Raw genomic sequence first — 22,818 nt, forward strand, 5'->3', positions numbered from 1 at the left:
TACTTTCAAAAATATGATATTTTCTTTTGTAGTTCACTTCCTTTTCCTTGATACGTTATTTGTAGTTTGAATGGTCTTACTGATTTCATCAACATTTTTCAAGTCTTATTTTACAATAACCTATTTTAATTTTTTTAATGTTTATTTATTTTAGAGTGGGGGGCAGAGGGGGGGGGTACAGAGGAACTGAAGCGGGCTCTGCACTGACAGAGAGCCCAATGTGTGAGGCTTGAACTCACAAACTGTGAAATCATGACTTGAGCCGAAGTTGGGACTGAGCCACCCAGACCCTCCAATGATCTATTTTAAATGCTTTTCATATGTTCTTTATGAAATGATATGACTAAAGTGGTATAAGTAAATTATATTATTATAGTAAATTCTTAAACAGAAAGTCGAAAAATAGATAATAATCCTAAAGCATCACTTTTGGAAAAAAAATGAGCTCTGATTTATCTTTTTTAATGACTTCTTTACAGGTTAAAATTATGCTGACTACTGAAATTATAGGCTAGTTATATAAAAATAAATTTTATTATTACTAGAAATTTGAATGTAGTTTGCAATATAAACTTGTCAATTTTGTTAACGACATGTCTCTCTTGTTTTAATTCATATAAACAATGATTTTTATGTGCCTCGCTAATTCTTGGAGACCTATGGGTTTTTGGAAGTAGGTTACCTGAAAATTGGGAACTAAATAGTTAATCCACTATAAGATTAGGAAACAACTTTAATCTCACTTTTTCTTCCTTCAAAATGGAAAAGAACACTACTTGTGGAGTGAAAGACCTGGATGTGTGCTAAGTATCAAGATACTCTTTAAAAAAAAATTTTTTTTTAATTTTTTGAGAGAGAGAGAGACAGAGCATGAGTGGGGGAGGGGCAGAGAGAGAGAGAGAGAGAGAGAGAGGCAGACACAGAATCTGAAGCAGGCTCCAGGCTCTGAGCTGCCAGCACAGAGTCCGACATGGGGCTTGAACTCATGAGCCATGAGATCGTGACCTGGCCGAAGCTTAACCAGTTGAGCCACCCAGGCGCCCCTCAAGATATTCTTAATGTATGTGTATCCTTGAGAAAGCTCCCTTCATTTCACAGAGCCTCCATGATCTCCTCTCTGAAACTAGAATAATAAAATCTACCATTTCTAGCTCTCAGGGTTATCATAAGGATCAAAGGTGATAAAATGTGAAAATGTTTTAAAAATTGTCAAGAGCTCTACAAGTATAATTACTTTAGTATGTAGTAATACTAAGATTATCAGAAACATCTAGGTATCTTAAGCCTCCTCTAAGACTTTGTCTTTTATATAATTTTGAATTCTTGTAGAATAATGATTAAGCTCTAGTCCTTTTATAAGAATATTTGGTCAAGGTGGTAACCTCTGTGTGTGCAACCTACTTGCTTAGTATGGGATTTTTGGGTCTGTGATTTAATGGTGGTAAGTAATTGCCATAATACTTCTGTTTTAGATAAACACAAGTCTGTATGTATGTATGTATGTATGTATGTATGTATGTATTTATTTATTTATTTGAGAGAGAGGGTACAAGTGAGCAAGGACTGAGAGAGAGGGAGGGAGGGAGAGGGAGAGAGAGAGAGAGAGAAGTGGGACTCACCTACGAAGTGGGGCTTGGACTAATGAACCGTGAGATCATGACCTGAGTGAGCTAAAGTAAGATGCTTAACTGACTGGACCACCCAGGTGCCCTGTATTTAATTTAATTTAATTTAATTTAATTTAATTTAATTTTCTCATATTAGTGTCTTATTGGTGTTATGAGTGTAGTGCCAAGTTGTAGCACCTAGAACAAAGCCTGTGTTTAATATGTGTGTGAAACTGACTTCCTTATTAGGACTATTTGGAAATTTCAGCTAATTTAATACTGCACTAGTTCCAGTGTCCATTGTATTTGTTAATTTCAACTACTGTAGTTCTGTAATGCTTCTAGTATCTCAGTAACCAAACCATGTTTGACTACACAAGAGTTAAATTTATGTGTCTGAAAGAATTCATGTTTATAACCTTCACGAAATTCTAGTCAATATTAAAGCTGGTACTTTATAAAATATACCTTTAGGGCAGTTTTGGGGGTAGACTCTCAATCTGTGACTTGATAGTTTCTCTTTGATATCAGTAGTCCCTAATAATCTTAGTGGGCTTCAGTTTATCTTCATCCATGAAAGGAGACAAACAGTCTACTCATTGATTGGCTAGAGCTAAAAACTATTCCCAAATTAATGGACAGTTGATGAAAGATTAGTCAGGTAGTGTCTTTAAAAATTATGTATGATATATATAATGTATATGTATATATGTGTGTGTGTATATATATATATATTTATAGTATGTACATATGAGCAAAGAATAGATATTGTCTTATTACAAACAGTAGAGCTTAAGAAACTTATTTTTCAGACTATACTTTGAGAATCATGGTCTAGATCAGGGGTCTGTAAAATTTATGTGTAAAATGTCATATTCTCAGTAATTATGGCTTTGTGGGGCATTCAGTCTGGTGGATCTACTTATCTCTGCTGTTGTAGCAAAGAGTGGCTCAGAACTAATTTTTCTCCAGGCCAGTTTGCTAGTCAGCCTAGATCCCTGACTTGAGATGTGTTCTTGGTTAGGCAGATCATTTGCCCACAAAGCACTTTCTTCAGAGAGGAGTTAGATCACATTGGTAACTTGAGTTCCTTTTATTAGGTTAAACCATATGAAACTGCTGATTTTGTTGGTCAAAAATGGTTTACCATTACCAATTTCATAGCGATCAGTCACATATTATTTTGTTATTAAAAAAATTTTTTAATGTTTATTTATTTTTGAGAGAGAGAGGGCATGAGCAGGGGAGGGGCAGAGAAAGAGGGAGACACAGAATCTGAGGCGGGCTCCAGGCTCTGAGCTGTTAGCATAGAGCCCAACACGGCGCTCAAACTCATGAACTGTGAGATCATGACTTGAGCCGAAGTCAGACACTTAACTGACTGAGCCGCCCAGGTGCCCCATGATCAGTCACATATTATTAATGAAAACTGTCTAATAAGTACATGAGGTTGATTGCTAATGTATCTAGTGAATTATTTTGTAACAACTGAGGGTAAATAATACTCTTTACAGCACTGTTGAGTGATGGAATTTTTCACTGTAACTCTATATAGAATATATTTTCTGTATGTAATTATTTTATACCCTCAGTTATGATAAGGCTTTTTTATAAGCCTTCTATTGGTCTGTCATTTTATGGAAGTCTCCATCCCTTTTGAGTCAAAATAGAAAGTTGAACTAGATAATCTCTGAAGTTCTTTTTAATTTCTTTTTATTATGTGATTTAAATGTCTATTATATAGAGAACGCATTTCTTATTAACCTATTCATATCATGGTGAATCCATAACATAGTACCAAGAGCCTGGCCCAAATTTGATTCACCTTCCTCAAATCTCCAAATTTTACCACCTTTCACCTTTCTTTTTTATTTTATTTTATTTTTTAATTTATTTTTTAAATTTACATCCAGGTTAGTTAGCATATAGTGCAACAATGATTTCAGGAGTAGATTCCTTAATGCCCCGTACCCATTCAGCCCATCCCTCCCCACAACCCCTCCAGCAACCCTGTTTGTTCTCCATGTTTAAGAGTCTCTTATGTTTTGTCCCCCTCCCTGGTTTTATATTATTTTTGCTTCCCTTCCCTTGTGTTCATCTGTTGTGTGTCTTAAAGTCCTCATATGAGTAAAGGCATGTGATATTTGTCTTTCTCTAATTTCGCTTAACATAATACCCTCTAGTTCCATCCACGTAGTTGCAAATGGCAAGATTTCATTCTTTTTGATTGCCAAGTAATACTCCATTGTGTATATATATGCCACATCTTCTTTATCCATTCATCCGTCGATGGACATTTGGTTCTTTCCATACTTTGGCTATTGTTGATAGTGCTGCCATAAACATTGGGGTGCCTGTGCCCCTTCAAAACAGAATACCTGTATCGCTTGGATAAATACCTAGTATTGCAATTGCTGGGACATAGGGTAGTTCTATTCTTAACTTTTTGAGGAACCTCCATATTGTTTTCCAGAGTGATTGCACCAGTTTGCATTCTCACCAGCAGTGCAAAATAAGATCCTCTCTCTCTGCATCCTCACCAACATCTGTTGTTGCCTGAGTTGTTAATGTTAGCCATTCTGACAGGTGTGAGGTGGTATCTTATTGAGGTTTTAATTTGTGTTTCCCTGATGATGGTGATGTTGACCATGTTTTCATATGTCAGTTGGCCATCTGGATGTTTTCTTTGGAGAAGTGTCTATTCATGTCTTTTGCCTATTACTTCACTGGATTATTTGTTTTTTGGGTGTTGAGTTTGATAAGTTCTTTATAGATTTTGGATACTCACCCTCTATCTGATACGTCATTTGCAAATATCTTCTCCCATTCTGTTGGTTGCCTTTTAGTTTTACTGAATGTTTCCTTCACCATGCAGAAGCCTTTATTTTGATGAGAACCCAATAGTTCATTTTTGCTTTGGTTTCCCTTGCCTCTGGAGATGTGTTGATTAAGAAGTTGCTACGGCCAGGGTCAAAGAAGTTTTTGCCTGCTTTCTCCTCGAGGATTTTGATGGCTTCCTGTCTTTCATGTCTTGAGGTCTTTCATCCATTTTGAGTTTATTTTTGTGTATGGTGTAAGAAAGTGGTCCAGGTTCATTCTTCTGCATGTCACTGTCCAGTTTTCCCAGCACCACTTGCTGAAGAGACTGTCTTTATTCCATTGGATATTCTTTCCTGCTTTGTCAGAGATTAGTTGCCCATATGTTTGTGGGTCCATTTCTGGGTTCTCTATTCTGTTCCATTGATCTGAGTGTCTGTTCTTATGCCAGTACCATATTGTCTTGATGATTACAGCTTTGTAATATAGCTTGAAGTCTGGAATTATGATGCCTCCTGCTTTGGTTTTCTTTTTCAAGATTGCTTTGGCTATTCGGGGTCTTTTCTGGTTCCATGCAAATTTTAGGATTATTTGTTCTAGCTCTGTGAAGAATGCTGGTCTTAGTTTGATAAGGATTGCATTGAATATGTAGATTGCTTTGGGTAGTATCGACATTTTAACAATACTTGTTCTTCCTATCCAGGAGCATGGAATCTTTTTCCATTTTTTTGTGTCTTCTTCAATTTCTTTCATAAGCTTTCTATGGTTTTCAGTGTATAGATTTTTCACCTCTTTGATTAGATTTATTCCTAGGTATTTTATGGCTTTTGGTGCAATTGTAAATGGGATCGACTCCTTGATTTCTCTTTCTGTTGCTTCATTGTTGGTGTATAGGAATGCAACCGATTTCAGTGCATTGATTTTATATCCTTTTATATTTATATTTGAATTCATGGATCAGTTTTAGCAGGTTTTTGATGGAATATTTTGGGTTTTCCATATAGTGTGTCATGTAATCTGCAAAGAGTGAAAGTTTGACCTCCTCCTGGCCAATATGGATGCCTTTTATTTCTTTGCGTTGTCTGATTGCAGAGGCTAAGACTTCCAATAGTATGTTGAATAACAGTGGCGAGAGTGGACATCCCTGTCTTGTTCCTGACCTTAGGGGGAAAGCTCTCAGTTTTTCCCCACTGAGGGTGATATTAGCGTTGGGTCTTTCATATATGGCTTTTATGATCTTGATGTATGATCCTTCTAACCCTACTTTCTTAAAAGTTTTTATCAAGAAAGGGTGCTGTATTTTGTGAAATGCTTTCTCTTTATCTATTGAGAGAATCATGTGGTTCTTGTCCTTTCTTTCATTGATGTGATGAATCACATTGATTGTTTTGTGGACTGCTTTCTTTTTTAAAGGTCTCATCAGTTATCACTGCTTAACGTCTTTTTTTAATATTTTTTTAATGTTTATTTATTTTTGAGACAGAGAAAGAGAGACAGAGTGTCAGCAGGGGAGGGGCAGAGAGAGAAGGAGGCACAGAATCTGAAGCAGGCTCCAGGCTCTGAGCTGCCAGCAGAGTCTGGCATGGGGCTCGAACTCACAAACCATGATATCGTGACCTGAGCTGAGGTTAGACACTCAGCCAACTGAGCCACCCAGGCACCCCTTTAATATATTTTTTAATGTTTATTTATTTTTGAGAGAGACATAGAGTGCAGGTGGGGGAGGGGCACAGAGAGAGGGAGACAGAATCCAAAGCAGACTCCAGGCTCTGACCTGTCAGCACAGAGCCTAATGTGTGGCTAGAACTCACAAACCGCGAGATCATGACCTGAGCTGAAGTCGGATGCTTAAGTGACCCAGGTGCCCCTTAACTGTCTTTTTATAGCTAACTCCCAAATTACCATTTCTAATCTGAGCTGCACTAAAAATTAAATGAAAAAATATAAAATATTCATTCTTAAATACCCACAATTTCTGTTCTAAGTGCTTTACATGTATTTTCTCATTTAATTCTCAAAACAAGATATTTACTTTATTATTGCTATTTTACTGATGAGAAAAATAAAGATCAGAGAGATTAACGTAGCTCATACAGGGTCCCACATCTACTAAGTAGTAGAGTTATTAGGTTCAAACCGAGGCAGTCTGACTAGAGACCCAAGCTTGAAACAATCTTGATTACTACAGTTGTAATTGCTTTCAGATATTTCTGTAAATTCAGATGCCACTTACCATTTCAGACTCAGAATTTCACATGTCAGATACATTTTGTTCGCACTTCTAATTTTTTTTATTTTTCAGGGGCAAAACTGTTAAGTCATTACTAACCAAATTCTGTAGAGTCTTCCTTCAAATTTGTTCTTATGGTAATGGTCCTTGGTCCTGATTCTTATTACATTATGCCTGGAATGTGGATAGATTGCTATAAACTTTCTGTTTAGTCTTTCTGCTACTTAAAAACCTTTTTAGCTCCACCTTACCTATTAATGAAATATAGAGACCTCTACAATTATCATCAATCTACCTTTTTCTTCTTCAGCCTATTTTTGGAATGACATTTCCTTGTCTCATGCTGTTAAGATCTCTGTTTTTCTTCAATATTTCAATTATGGCACATAGTATGCCTGAATTCTAATCTTACTTCTGTTAACAAGTGGGAGATTGTTGGCAAGAGGGGAATAGGAGCTCCCTTATAAATAATGTATATGTGATTTTAATACCTAGTCTTTGCCATAACTTTAACTCTCAGACTTTTTTAATGCACTTGCTAATGTATCTAGTGAATTATTTTGTAACAAATGAGGGTAAATAATACTCTAAGCCCTTTATAGCACTGTTAAGTGATGGAATTAATGTAAACGTTTCACTCTTAACTCTATATAGAATATATTTTCTGTATGTAATTGTTTATAGCCTTTATATGGCGTTTATAAGAAGAGTTATATTTCAGATAGGAAAAAAGTCTATATAAAAGAATAACTAATGTGTATTTAACAATGAATGAATGAATAACTCTTACCTTTGGATAAGGGCTTGCTAGTGCTGCAAAATAATAATAAATAAAATATGAAAAAGACAAAACCAAAAAGATATAACTGGGCTAGATAATCAAGTAGACATTTCTGAAAATAATAATAGTTATACAAAAGGTAGTTAGTTATATCTGGTAATTGTAGTAAATTTGGAGACTACAGGAAACTGTCACCCTTTATCCTACTGCAGAGAAAACTTTGTTGACATTTTGGAGTGTTCCATGTCCTTAGTTGAAATCATTAACACACTGATTCTTTGAGGAAATGCTGATTGTGTTTGTAAGAAAAGTTATGGATTAGGAGCCAGGATAATCAGGAGTACTACATTAATATTAAACAGCAAACTTGTCTAATGTATTTTCTTAATTGCATCAAACAGTTATGTTATATTTAGTCAAAAGTCTTTACAGATTATTTTTTTCAATGGGATTTCACTGCTTCATTTTGCATATTACCGTCAGTCTGTTTTGCTTCCTTTTTAGTGATGTCACAGTAATGAGATGTTAAAGTGAGTACAGAGCTACCTCTAAAGAGAATACTGATTTGTCATAATTTATGATTTATACTCCAAATCCAGGAGATAGCTAAAAAATTTAAATAGTATAGTATAAAAAGGAATAAAGTGTTCTCTGTGGTTACTGTTCACGTAAAAAAAAAAAAAAAAGAAACTACTCTTATTGCAAATAAAGGAGATCTCTAGTTAAGACAGCATAGTAACATTTGCTCTCTACTCATAGTATTTATAAAAGAAATTAAGAAGCAAACCCAAAAAGATGTGTCTTGGCTAGCTAATGAAATAAAAATAAACCAGGGGTGCCTGGGTGACTTAGTGAGGTGTCTAACTCTTGATTTCGGCTCAGGTCATGATCTCACCGTTGGTGAGCCCCACGTCAGGTCTGTGCTGACAACGTAGAGACTGCTTTGGATTCTCTGTCTTTGCCCCTCCCCATCTTGTGTGCATGCACTCTAAAATAAAGGAGAGAGAAACATGGACCAACAATACAATAGAAAGATAAAATAGTGAGTGAGGCTGAGATGGATGTGCTGAGCTTTCAGTATAGAAGTAGGCTCTGGCTGGGGCGCCTGGGTGGCGCAGTCGGTTAAGCGTCCGACTTCAGCCAGGTCACGATCCGGGAGTTCGAGCCCCGCGTCGGGCTCTGGGCTGACAGCTCAGAGCCTGGAGCCTGTTTCCGATTCTGTGTCTCCCTCTCTCTCTGCCCCTCCCCCTTTCATGCTCTGTCTCTCTCTGTCCCAAAAATAAATAAACGTTGAAAAAAAAAAATTAAAAAAAAAAAAGAAGTAGGCTCTGGCATCTAGGAGTTCGGTTTCTGCAGGTTGTTAGAAATTAAAAGTGTTCCTATGCAGCATTCCTTCAAACATGATTAGATCAATAGTATTTCAGATATCATTATATATCACTATATTATTAAAATAATCAATATAAGATGCTGTGGAAGTGGGAGCCCTGAAGGTGAATTGGTGGCAACTATATAACTACTAGTGAGGAGGAATAACTACAGAGGGAAGGAAGGAAAAAATTAAAGATTCTGCACTCACAATGAGCCTACATAATTCAACAAAATCAACATTTGGGACATGAATTCATTCCAGGTGAAAATAATTTTTTTCTAAGAATTCTATACATTTAAGATGCCAAAGAGAAAAAATATAGAATGATAACCATTAAAAAAGGACAAGAAACTAGAAAAATCTGCAGAAGAGCTGATTAGAAATCTTGGAAATCACAAAAGACAGAAAGAAACAGTCACTGCATATAAAAAAATAAACCTTGGGGCACCTGGGTGGCTCAGTCCGGTAAGCATTCGACTCTTGATACTGGCTCAGGTCATGATCTTGCAGTTGTGAGATCAAGCCCTGTGTTGGGCTCTGCACTGAACATAGACCTGCTTGGGATTCTCTCTCTCCTTGCCCCTCCCCTTCTCATTCTTTCTCTCTCTCTCCCAAAATAAACATTAAACAAAAACAAAAGTAAACCTCAATAGCTGGGATCAACTCTAGACAGAATTGAAAAGAGAATTAATAAATTGGAAGATTGTACTGAGGAATTTACCCAAAATATAGCACAGAGAAACAGATCTAAAAATGAGCCATTAAGACCTATAAAGAATAACACCAGTAGAAGATTCAGATAAAAGAAGAAATTATGGGTTAAAAGAAATATTTGAAGGGATAATAACTTAAAATTTTCTGGAAGACCTGAATCTCCAGAATGACAATACTCTACCAAAACATATTGTAGAGAGCCTGAAGGCATCAAGGTTAAATAGAACGCTCTACAAGATTCAAAAGACAGTAAGAGCTTACTTAGATAGTTTGACCCCAGAATTCTCATTGACTACAATAGATGTCCTAAGACATGGGGATTCTATCTTCAAAGAATCAAGAAACACTAAAGAATGCTATGCAATAGAAGCAACAGAACAGATAGCAACATATATAGAACTTTAAAAACAGGGCTGAGCAAAAAACACCCCAAAAGTCAGAAATAAATGATACAAGTTATCATTTGTGTATATTAGAACATGTACATAACACATTTTATTAAGAATGCATTCAAATAAAAAAGTACACATGAAGCACATTAGAATGATTATGAGGACAGATGGAAAGGAGGAAGGAGTTAATGAATGTACAAGTAAATGAACAAACATAAGAAAATGAGTCTTGCATGGATCAAAAATTATATCTAAAAAAAGGGAAAAAGTTGTTAGTTTAGATTTTTATATACAATAAATATGAATGAATTCAAAATAGACTTTCATAGATCCCAAGACCAAGCTTTTTTTTACCCACAGGATTCATTAGAACTGTTAAAGAATGGGCCTTTTCAAAAGCAAAAAAGGAAAATTTGGGAGATAAGAAATAATGGTTAGCCATCCTTCTTCCTCTTCCCATATGGGGAAACTTGCCCTAATCCAGTTACCTTTGACTGGTTGGCAAATTTGCTTAGCCCTGATGCTCAGTGAGGAGGACCATTTAGGTCTCACACTAAGCTATGTCCATAAACTTTGCCATTGTTAGTAACAAAAAATGGGATTTGGGCCTTCAGCTACTACTCTTTATATTACTTGTTTCTTAACTTATTTAGAAAAATGCAGAGAAAAGGGATGCCATTTAATAGGTCCCCTCAGAGACTGTAACATTTCATGTAATGAGTACATTGAGAAACAAAAGTACAGAATTTAAGTGTAATAAAATATACAGATGTAAAGGCTTTTGTTGAGTTTAGGAGGCATGATATTTATAATAACATCGATAGACACAGAATATTTAGGAATAAATTAAATGAAATATGTGTATGCTTCTATATTAAAAACTGCAGACACTGCTGAGCAAAATTAATTAAAGAAGACCTAAATAAATGGGAGATACATGCTGTCGTTCTTGAATTGAAAGACTCAGTATTGTTAAAGGGCACCTGGGTGGTTCAGTCAGTTAGGAGTCCGACTTTGGCTCAGGTCATGATCCTACGGTGAGTGAGTTCAAGCCCCATGTCGTGCTCTGTCCTTACAGCTCAGAGCCTGGAGCCTGCTTCCGGATTCTGTGAATCCCTCTGTCTCTCTCTGTCTCTCTCTCTCTCTCTCTCTCTCTCTCTCTCTCTCTCTCTCTGCCCCTCCCCCATTTGTGCTCTGTCTCTCTCTCAAAAATAAACACTAAAAAAAAATAGTAAAAAAAAAAAAGTATCGTTAAGATGCCAGTCCTGAATAAATAACATCTGTAGATTCAATGCCACTCCAGTCTAAATTTCAGAACTCTACAACTTAATTGTAAAAAAGACAACTCAATTTAAAAATGGGCAAAAGACAAACATTTAACAATGGAATATATACAGATGGAAAATTAACACATGAAAAAGTTCTCATCATCAGTAAAATTGACATTAAAGCCACAAGGAAAAACCATTATTCAATGACTAGAGTGAATAAAACTACTAAGACTGCCAACATTAAATGTTAGTGAGGATGTAGAACAATTGGAACTCTCATACATTGTTAATTGGAATGTAAAATGGCAATTTCTTATAAAGTTAAGTATACATTAATTCTTTGACAGAATCGTTTCCTAGGTCTTTATTCAAAAGAAATAAAAACATTTGTCCACAAGAGGACTTGTTTAGGTATGTTCATAGCAGCTTTATCTATAGTAGTAAAAAATGAAAACATAGTGTTACATTAATGCAGTGGATTACTATTCAGCAATAAAAAAAAGAGCACACTGGGGCACCTGGGTGGCTCAGTTGGTTAAGTGTCGGACTTGATTTTGGGTCTGGTCGTGATCTCATGGTTCAGGAGTTTGAGCCCCGCTGCTAGCCCAGAGCCTGCTTGGGATTCTGTCTCCCTCTCTCTCTGCCCTTCCCCTGCTCACTCAGTAGCTCTCTTTCAAATAAAAATAAACATAAAAAAACACACTAGACAAGGAAAAACTAATCAAAGATGAAAAAAATCAAAAGTTATTACTTATAGGCTGGGCAGTGGCTGAAAAAGGATATAAGGAAACTATTTGGGGCATTAGAAATGTCCTATACTGTAATATCTATTCATTTGTGAAAAGTATACAGCTAAAAACTGTATACTTCATGCATGTAAATATTACCATATAGTAATGATAATGATGATAGAATGAGGTGGTAAGGGAGTAGGTGAAGGTATAAATGATCTAAAAATGACAATATTGACACTTAAGCTTTTATTTTTATTTTTCTCTGCATATGTTAAACTATAACTTTTAAAGAAATCAAGAAAGAAAAAACTCATATTTACCCAGACATTTTCCAATTCTGATTATCTTCATTATTTCTTGTAGATCCAAATCACTGTTGTAATTTTCCTTCAGCCTGAAGAATTTGTTAGCATTTCTGAAAGTTCCCTGGCCATGAATTCTCTCAGTTCTTTATCTGAAAATGTATTTTGCTTTCATTTCTTAAAGGACAGTTTTGATAGATACAGATTTATGGATTGACAGTTTTTCTTTAACTCATTACCCTAAGTACATTCCTTTATTGTAGTCTAACTTTTGTTGGTTTTGTTGAGAAACTGCCTGTAATTTGTATTTTTGTTGCCCTGTATATAATATGGCATTTTTCAAAGATAAATTGCAAGTTTTCCCTCAAGACTTTTTATGTGTCAGAACAGTAGGATGATTCACTCTGTACCAAGGTTAAATTCTTTCTATTTTCCATCTCAACTATGTCTAGCCAAGTTATCCAGCATAGCATAGGAGAGGTTCTGCAGTTAAATGGTGGCTAATCTAAACTGCCAGGAATCCAGGAGAATATCCAAAGGAGAATGTTCAGAGGATATCTGGAAGAGTGGTCACCTGTGGACTTTACGTTTTAACTGTGTTCTATTTAATGCTACTTATTTAAACCTTCTTGGTCTGATATTAGTATGGCTATTCCTGCTTTAATTTTGTGTGTATTTACCTGGCTTATCTTAACTAATTCTTCCTGTGTCATTTTGTTAGAGGTTGACCCCAAATAGTGTGTAGTTGGATATCGTTTTTTCTTTTTATGGTTTGAAATTCTTTATATTTGAGAGGAAGTTTGTATTTATCATACTAAATTGTGTAGTTGTTTTATTCTGTCATCCTAGTTTATACTTTTTGTTATGTTGCCTTGATCCTGTTTTTCCCACCCTGCTGTTGCTTTTGCTAGTTTTCCTTGCTCTTTTGTTTTGCCCCTAGTAATTTGGAAAGTAAACATTCTATTTTTATTTAATTAGTAATTACTTTTTAAAAAAGTAGGTGAACCTATTTCTTTACTAAGATTAATAATACGTTAATTATCTGTTGATTCTGAAAATGATGAATCAATCACATACTTTAATATCTCCCTGTGTTCCTGCCTCCCACCATTTATTGGAATAATTTAGGCTTTAAAAACCATTATTATTCTTTCTTTCTTTTTTTTTTTTAATCTCCTTAAGGAACACTTTTCACATTTGCATTTCCTTACATAGCCGTGTTAACCATATTAAGAAGAATTACTTAAACATTAGTTTTCAAGTTCACAGGTTATAATTTCCATCTTTATTTCTAACATAACTCCCCTATGCCTGAGATCTTTCTAATTTTTAAAAAAATTTTTAAGATGTTTTTATTTATTTTTGAGACAGAGCATGAGCAGGGGAGGGGCAGAGAGAGAGGGAGACACAGAATCCAAATCAGGCTTCAGGCTCTGAGCTGTCAGCACAGAGCCTGACGTGAGGCTCAAACTCACAGACTGTGACATCATGACCTGAACTGAAGTCGGACGCTTAACAGACTGAGATACCCAGGCGCCCCTAATTTTTAAAAATTTTTACAAAATGTTTATTTTTGAGAGAGAGCATGAGCAAGAGAGGGACAGAGAGAGAGGGAAACAGAGAATCCAAAGCAGACTCCAGGCTCTGAGCTGTCAGTACAGAGCCTGACATGCGGCTTGAACTTGTGAACCATGAGATCATGACCTGAGCCAAAGCTGAACGCTTAACTGACTGAGCCACCTAGGCACCCCTTTTATAATTAAAAAACAATGTTTTTTAATGTTTATTGAGATCTTTATTTTTGCTTATTTATTTGATATTAAAGCATTTATTTGAGTGATTTTTAAAGAGTATGTATCTGAATCCTTGTGTATCTGAGAATATTTATTAAATGTGTATTCTGACACAGCAGTTAAAACTATGGGAGGCTTTTCTAAGGAAATGATAGTAATATGCAAAGATGTATGTACAAATTCATTTTGCAGTATTATTACAAAAGCAAAATTAGAAACTAATAGATGTCTATAAATAGATTGGTTAAATAAAATTATTTCCAGTCATTATTGCAAAATCATAATAGTTTTAACACCTTTGTCTCCTAACTGAAATATAAATATCATGAATCTTTTTGCCTGTTATTTGTGCAAGTTATAATTATAACATAAGTTTAGAACTTATAGAGCAAATATTAGAATGTTTAGCTATTAAAATGAATATTCTACTTAGTATCTTTTTCACTTTTTCAATTGGATTAAATACTGACTGACTAGATATTTATTATTGAAAAAATTTAAGAAATTTTAGTCTGTTCCTTGTAGTCACTTCATGGATTCCTTTGGGCAACCCAGACCAGAAGATAACCAGTCAGTAGTTAGCAGAATGCAAAAGAAATACTGGAAAACCAAACAGGTCTTTATCAAAGCAACAGGAAAAAAGGAGGATGAGCACGTGGTGGCATCTGATGCTGAACTGGATGCTAAACTTGAGGTAAATTTGAGGATTCTTTGTATTGCATATAACTGGTTATTATTTGGGACTTTGAAGAGCTTGCAAATTTGATAATGGAATATTTAATTGTATTCATCTGTCAATCTTATCTGAGTAGGAGGTCACAATTTGCACGAATTGAGAATTGGCAGAACTAGTATTTATAAGTTAGGTAAGTAATAAATATAAGTTTTTAAGCTAAATATTAATCAATTATGTTGATTAGATATCTACAAATAGATTAGTTAAATTTATTTCCATTCATTATTTAAATATCATAATAGCTTTATCACCTTTGTCTCCTAATTGAAATTAATATAAATATCATGAATCTTTTTGCCTGTTACTTGTGTAAGTTATAATCGCATGTTATATGCAATTCTATTATGTCAAAATATTTTGTACTACTTTTACATGAAGTCTTGTGCCTAACTGAAAATAATTGAAATCAAATACTGAGGGTTTATATATATTTTTTATGTTTTTTAAAAAAAATTTTTATTTAAATTTATAATGTTTATTTATTTTTGACAGAGAGAGACAGAGCATGAGCAGGGGAGGGGCAGAGAAAGAGGGAGACACAGAATCTGAAGCAGGCTCCAGGCTCTGAGCTGTCAGCACAGAGCCTGACACGGGGCTCGAACTCACAGACCGCAAGATAATGACCTGAGCCAGAGTCAGATGCTCAACTGACTGAGACACCCAGGCGCCCCTTTAAATTTTTTTTTTAACGTTTATTTATTATTGAGAGACAGAGAGACACAGAGCATGAACAGGGGAGGGGTAGAGAGAGGGGGAGGCACAGAATCTGAAGTAGGCTCCAGTCTCTGAGCTGTCAGCACAGAGCCCAACGCAGGGCTCGAACTCACAAACTGTGAGATCATGACCTGAGCTGAAGTCGGATGCTTAACCGACTGAGCCACCCAGGCGCCCCTATTTTTTTATTATGTTTTAAATTTTATTTATTTATTTAGGAAGTTTATACCCAGCGTGGGTCTCAAACTCAGGAGCTTGAGTTGCATGCTCCACCAATGGAGCCAGCCAGGGCCCCCCTGAGTGAAGATTTTTATAAGTTAGAGTTTTTGTTTCTATAATTAAGGGATAAAGTTATTGCAGTATTTTATAATGTGTTTTTTTTGTCCATGTTTTTCATTTTAAATAAAGTCATTGCCATGAAATGACTTTAAGCCTGTGAGTGTTTTATACTTTTAAGTGATTAAGCTAATTAGAGGAAAGTCTCATGTATATTAATGAATAGGTCTAGGTTTTTAAATGCAAGTTTACTGATTCCATGTATGTATACTAATTGAAGATGCCTTTTACAAATATTTCCAAGTAGGATTTCTGTTCTGCTTGAAGTATAATAATTTCTTGCAATCCTTAAAAGTAGAGGCCTAATTAAATAGGTCTTAATCTACTAAGTATTTTTATTATAAAAAAAGTGAATTTATGTCATTGCCATAACAAATATGGAAATAGATAACAAATTAACAAGCTTTTTGTGTAGAAAAGTATTCTTAGGATTCAGTGACATGTGGAAAAAATGAAGGGACTTGATTATAAGCAATAAATGTTTTAAGGCTAAAGGAAGGATTCACTATTTCAACATATATTCCCATAGACATAGATTTTTCTGTTTTGTTTTACATCGTTAGGTAGTCTGTATGACATATTTTATATTCTTATCCATTAGTCAAATATTTGGAATCACCCAAGTACTTTCTCTGACTTTTGTACTTTATTTTTTAAGAATGAGAAAATTTTTTATTATATATTTACTTAAATCATCGTTTCATACACTTTAATTATATTATACTTCACTCACACTTAAAAAAAATGTCATTGTAAAATTAAAAAGCAATTCTATATAAATCTTCCAAAGACCCAAGGGGAACAAAATCAATCATAATCACTTCATCATAGTAGAGCTCTCATTTTTGTACCCTTTTCTATTCTTCCATATGGATTTAAAACAGCTTTTTAGGTTGCAAAATCCATACACCAAATTCATTTCAAACATACCTAAACTTATGTGGAAAGTTGATAGTTGCTCCTCCATTTAGATTTTAGTGTCTGTCACTAATCTTCCTTAGGTCTGATCATATATCTAAATAATAACAAAACTGTTTCAGAGAGTGAATATTTAGGCTCAGTGGTGATATTGGAAATTTATTTGATAATCAAAGGATTAGGACCTAAGACTATGCTACAGTGCAAAGGTCTTTTTAAACTAAAGTCTTGTAACAATTCTTTGGCATAGGATTTTGTGGGAAGACGGCTATACCCTAAAACCTATGACACTTCATCTCTCTGGGAAAACCTAAATTTATAGATGTGTGTGAAGAGTTACCTCATGTGTATAATGTGTCCTAATATCAAATTTTCATGTGCTTACTTTGAAATGAGTGTCTACTGGTTATTTTACTTTTAGGTATTAGCAACAATAGTAATGAAGGGAAAATTCCAAATAAAAACAATCCAAAAGTAATTTATTTATGATGTTGTAATACATTATTTAGTTTTTATGGTAATTAACTGACCTGTTTGCTTAGGATAATATTGTAGAAAAACCAGATTGAGAGTTAACATTTTCTAAGGTTATCTATACTCTTTTCATCTGAAATTGACAATATTTGATGCAGTTTATATTGGATTTACATTTTTGCTATTTAGATAGTTTGGAGCTGAGGGAAGGACACACTTCACAGTTATAAATCTTTATTAGCTCCCATGTATTTATCTCCATTTTTTCCAGCCTTCAAGGGGGAATCTAAAAGTGCTTTCTACATCTATATAAAGCCAATGCAGAAGTACTTCAAAGTCAAGGAAAATAAACATAATACTTATAAGAAAATGTTCTGCTTTTGAAGTGCTTATAACAGATATTTTATGTTTATGATTCTTTAAATTTGGTCCTAATAAAATTTATATTTCAAAGGTTTTTCACTCTATTCAAGAGACATGCACTGAACTTCTGAAGATAGTTGAGAAATATCAACTAAGACTTAATGGTATGAAATCCTATATATCTATTCAGTAATTCCCATTTTAAAATAAATAATTTACTTGCATTTTTGAGAATGAAAGATTTAATGTAAAAATAGTTTACTGAACTATTATGTGAATGGTTCCTTGTGACAAAGAAGTGACAGTAAGGAGCAGTGTGAGTGTGGAGCTAGTAAGTGAGCGGGCTGCCACCTCAGAGGTGCTGAGAGACTTCCCTTGCAGTTTGTGTTGTGAGGTGTTTTTCTTTTCTTTTTTTTTTTTTTCTTAAGTAGGCTCTTTGCCCAACATGGGGCTTGAACTTACAACCCTGAGTCAAGAGTCGCATGCTCCACTCACTCAGCCAGCCAGGCACCCCTTTCCCTTTCAGTTTTTAACTTCAGTTTTTCCATCAGTAAACCAGGGTGAAATTAGGCATAACATTTGTCATTTTTCACTTTAAGCTAATAATTTGAATACTTTATGGGTTCCTCATTTATTAGTCTTACTGTGTGTGATTAGAGGGTCACACTTCCAAAACTTTGTGGTCAAAGACCACTTTTTTGCTTTGTGTTTTACTTTCAATTTGTTGTAAACTGACACTTCTATAAAATACAATGAAAGTGAATTTCAACACAAATGAAATTAAAGAAGACACACAAAATATAGGCACACTTTATTATTAGATTCAACAGATATAAAATACTCATCAAATTAGTAAGCTTCTAAACAGTTTCTTCGTTTTGGTACTTGTTACAGGCTGTTAACAAATGACTGTGGACTGGAATTGGTCAGTGGACAACACTGAGTAGTAATGTACTACATGACTGACAAATTTTATGGTTTCAGCAATAAAACCATGGATGTCTGTGGGTCTGGGATACTGAGCATAGATACTGAAACCAGGGTGGGAGTCAAAATTAAGTTAAGTTTAAATAGAAAATAAAGACTTTGTTAGAGACAGTGATCCTAAAATGCATGTCTGCACATTTGAAAATGCATTTGTGGTTTTGTCATTTTGGAATCTTTTCTTTCCCCCTCCTTGCTTCCCAAAGCAAGGTCCATGAATTCACTATATCAAAACCATCTGGAGTACTTGTGGGTAAGGGGAAGCAGATCCTCAGACCTGTAAAATCAGAATCTCTGGAAATAGACCCTGGGAATATGCATTTTTAAAATAAGTCTCTCTTCTTCCCTCAAGTAATTCTTATGTATAGAGAATTGTTGCTGTGAGAATTTTAGCTGTGTGTCTTTAACAAATGATGAAAGAAAACAGTTAACTGTATTGTAATTTTTTCCTAGTCATATCAGAGGAAGAAAATGAACTAGGGCTCTTTTTAAAGTTTCAAGCAGAACGGGATACAACACAAGCTGGTAAAATGATGGATGCTACTGGCAAGGCACTCTGTTCTTCAGCCAAGCAAAGGTTTACAGTTTTGCATCATCCTCAATCTGTAGTCCTTATGACAGTTTTGATCTATGTACCTAAAGTTGCATATTTATAAAGGTTACTGATCATTCCAGTAGAGGGTTCAAAGAGAAATACAGCATATAATTGTTTCTATGCCTCTTACTTATTTGGTTTTAAAGTAATTACTTAAAAATTGACATTCTGGTTGCTTAATTCCTACAAATAGGCTTTAAGCCTATATTTAACTCCTTAATGTGGTTTAATGTAACAGAGGCACATGCATATAAAAATATGTATATTTTAATTATTTTATTGCTTTTTTGGATATTATGTTATTTAGGAGTACATTAGAACTTTTCTTCTTTATAGGTGGAGGGGATTTTTTTCTACTTATTTATTTTGAACTTATTATCACTTTACAGATTTTTAACATAAAGATACTTACTGCAAAGAATCTCCAACAGTTACTAAATACAGCCAAAATATGTGGTTGTTTTAAACCTTTGTTTTTGTTTTGTTTGTTTATGGGATGTACATCCCTCTGATTTTTACCTCTCTGCCATTAGATTGGCCCTATATACTCCTCTTTCTCGTCTTAAGCAAGAAGTAGCAACATTCAGTCAAAGGGCAGTATCTGATACCTTGATGACAATTAATCGGATGGAGCAAGCACGCACAGAATACAGAGGAGCTCTGCTGTGGATGAAAGATGTATCCCAAGAACTGGACCCAGACACCCTAAAACAAATGGAAAAGTTCCGAAAAGTATGAAAATGCATCCTTTCCTTTTCTTGGTACACAAATCTATTGAATTTACACAGAATAATTTAATCAAGATCCTAAAATATCAGGCTGTTTTTGAAAAATGTTATAAAATCTTGGTTGCTTGGAGATCTTTGAAGTGCAAAAGGTTGTTACACTTTTTTTTTAATCTTTAAGTGACATCCCGACCCAATCAACCTTTTCTATTATTTTTTTTTATCCTTTTCACAATATAAATGTTGCTTCCCTGGACTTTTGGGATTTGTTTGCAGGAGAGAAAGAGTTTATTAGTGAGGAAAAAATAAATAATTTAAGTAAAAATTCAGGTAAATTGATTATTATAAGAAAAAGTGAAGATTATCAGATTTTTATTCTACTACAGTACATAGTTTGACCACAAACTTTTTTTTAAAGTTTATTTGTTTTCAAAGAGAGAGAAAGAGGGAGTGCATGGAGGAGGGGCAGAAAGAGAGACAATTTCAGCCAGGCTCTACATTGTCAGTGTGGAACTAGATACAGGGCTCAAACTCGTGAACTGAGCTGAACTCATGACCTGAGCTGAAACCGAGAGCCAGATGCTTAACCGACTGAGCCACCCAGGCTCCCCTTGACCACAGACTTTTAAAGTAACTGTATGGACTTATGTTTTTGCTAAATAAACTACTATTTATTTATTTAAAAAAATTTTTTTAATGTTTATTTATTTTTGAGAGACAGAGCATGAGCAGGAGAGGGGCAGAGAGAGAGAGGGAGACCCAGAATCCAAAGCAGGCTCCAGGCTCTGAGCTGTCAGCACAGAGCCCAAAGCGGGGCTTGAACTCAGGAGTGGTGAGATCATGACCTGAGCCGAAGTCAGATGCTCAACCAACTGAGCCACCCAGGCGCCCCTAAATAAACTAGTTTTGAATTGTATCCCCCAAGTTCACCATACATGAATACTAAAATTCATTCAGTCCTTCATTTCATAAATATTTAGAGTACATGTAATACAAATCATATTTAATATTGATGGAAACTTTATACCAGCTGTATAAACCACAGCAACCTGTTATCTTTCCCCTTTATAATCTTAGAATACAATCCAAGAGAGTTGTTGAACAACATTCTGAATGCACTAATGTCACTGAACTATATATTTTTAAATGATTAAGTTTATGTTACCTGAATTTCACCTAAATTTTATTATTTATTATTGTTTTTTAAATTTATTTTTGAGAAAGGGAGCACTAGTGGGGGAGGGACAGAGAGAGAAGGAGACACAGAACCTGAAGAAGGCTCCAGGCTCTGAGCTGTCAGCACACAGCCTGACACAGGGCTTGAACTCGTGAACCACGAGATCATTACCTGAGCCGAAGTCAGATGCTCAACCGACTGAGCCACCCAGGCGCCCCACACCTAAATTTAAAAAAAAAAAAAAAGAGTGCATTCTAAACTTATCTGGACCCAAATAGTTCTGCACAGTCTGGTCCCTGATGCCTGTGCAGCCACATCTTGTACTTTCTAGACTCTAGCCCTTTCCATGCCCCAGGAAGGAATATGGTCTAGCCTATTCCGTATTGTCCTGCAAGCTTGTTAAGCTCTTCACCTCCCACACCCAGGGCTTTTGTCCTTGCTTTTCTCTGAGCCTGGAATGCTGTCCTCAGAATCTTAGCATGGCCTGCTTATCATCTTTCTGTCCCATTTCAAACATCTTGCATGAGCTCACCAAAGGCTTCCCTAATCATCTTACCCAAAAGTAGTCATTTCTTTTCACTTATATGTTATCTTTGCAACATGAGATGCTCTTATATATTTGTTTACTGCTGCTTTTTCCTGTGCCTCCTCACTCAGAGATGATGGGAAAGAACATTGTTTTTTTCACCCACAATATCCCAGTGCCTGGCACATAATAGATACCTTATAAATATTTGTTGAATGAATAAATTAGTATGTTTACATTTGAATACTCATGCTACTTGATGACATATGACTTACCTTATGTATAAGAAATATGATAGGCATATATTTTAATTTATAAATGTATCTCCATGATTCAGAGTTATTATTAATGCTTCTCAACACTTTAACTGTTTCATTTCCATGTGTTCTTCTATTAGCTAAATATTACCTATCAGTAGTTTTGGATGTTTCTTTTTATTTGGAGTCTGTAGGGGTCTTTCTTCTTAACTATGCACTTTCCATTTATCATTGCATACTTTCTCAGCATAAAGATACCTGCTGGAAAGAATCTCCTTCAATTACTAAAAATAGCCAAAATCTTTACCAGTAATCGTGAAATAATAATACAAGGAGAGGGAATTAGCTTCTTTATTTCATGTGTCTGAAAATATGTACCATGAACCCTTATGGTATATTTATACCTGTATTATCAGTAATAATAATAATAAATATTATTGTGGTTGCAGGTACAGATCCAAGTGAGAAATAGCAAAGCTTCTTTCGACAAGTTAAAGATGGATGTTTGTCAGAAAGTGGATTTACTTGGAGCTAGTCGCTGCAATATGTTATCTCATTCACTCACTACCTACCAGGTACCCACCTCCATGGTCAGCATGTCCTTGCAGTAAATGATGAGTGGTGAGGTTCCTTTTTAAAAGTTGTCTAACGGATATAAAAAATTGCATAATTAATCAAATTCCTTTGACTTTGAAAATTGACCTACTGAGGTTATGACAGAGAATCATAGAATTCTAAATTGAAAAAGACCTTAGGGATTGCCTACTCCTGTATCTTCACATTATTCCCCTTGGGGTCCTAGGAGAGATTTAGGGGCCATCTAGGTTTGAGTGGAAGTGTTGAGGCAGGGTTCACAGCCCATTAGCCCTGGTTCCCCAGAGCTACTCCATTTTGAACTTCTACATTTTCATTTGAAGCAAAGATGCTGGGGCCCAAAAGTGTAAAACTTTCTGGTCATAGCTGAGGAAAGTGAAACCCTATGAGAATTAAAGTAAACGGC

At 35.0% G+C, this 22,818-nt stretch overlaps 1 protein-coding gene across 6 annotated transcripts in view; it reads left to right on the forward strand.

The window, feature by feature from the left end:
* Positions 1 to 22,818, forward strand: part of ICA1L (islet cell autoantigen 1 like) — a 91,144-nt gene that overhangs the window by 13,369 nt on the left and 54,957 nt on the right. For 5 of the 6 annotated variants that reach the window (XM_047873618.1, XM_047873616.1, XM_047873621.1 and 2 more), the window contains 5 exons: positions 14,539 to 14,707; positions 17,646 to 17,718; positions 18,992 to 19,115; positions 19,667 to 19,865; positions 22,268 to 22,393. In XM_047873618.1, coding sequence (XP_047729574.1) covers positions 14,539 to 14,707; positions 17,646 to 17,718; positions 18,992 to 19,115; positions 19,667 to 19,865; positions 22,268 to 22,393 — 691 coding nt within the window. Of the gene's footprint in view, positions 1 to 14,524; positions 14,708 to 17,645; positions 17,719 to 18,991; positions 19,116 to 19,666; positions 19,866 to 22,267; positions 22,394 to 22,818 lie in introns of all 6 variants that reach the window. The other variant, XM_047873619.1, reaches the window with a different exon arrangement.

Source organism: Prionailurus viverrinus, chromosome C1 (assembly GCF_022837055.1).
Source record: "Prionailurus viverrinus isolate Anna chromosome C1, UM_Priviv_1.0, whole genome shotgun sequence".
NCBI lineage: Eukaryota > Metazoa > Chordata > Mammalia > Carnivora > Felidae > Prionailurus > Prionailurus viverrinus.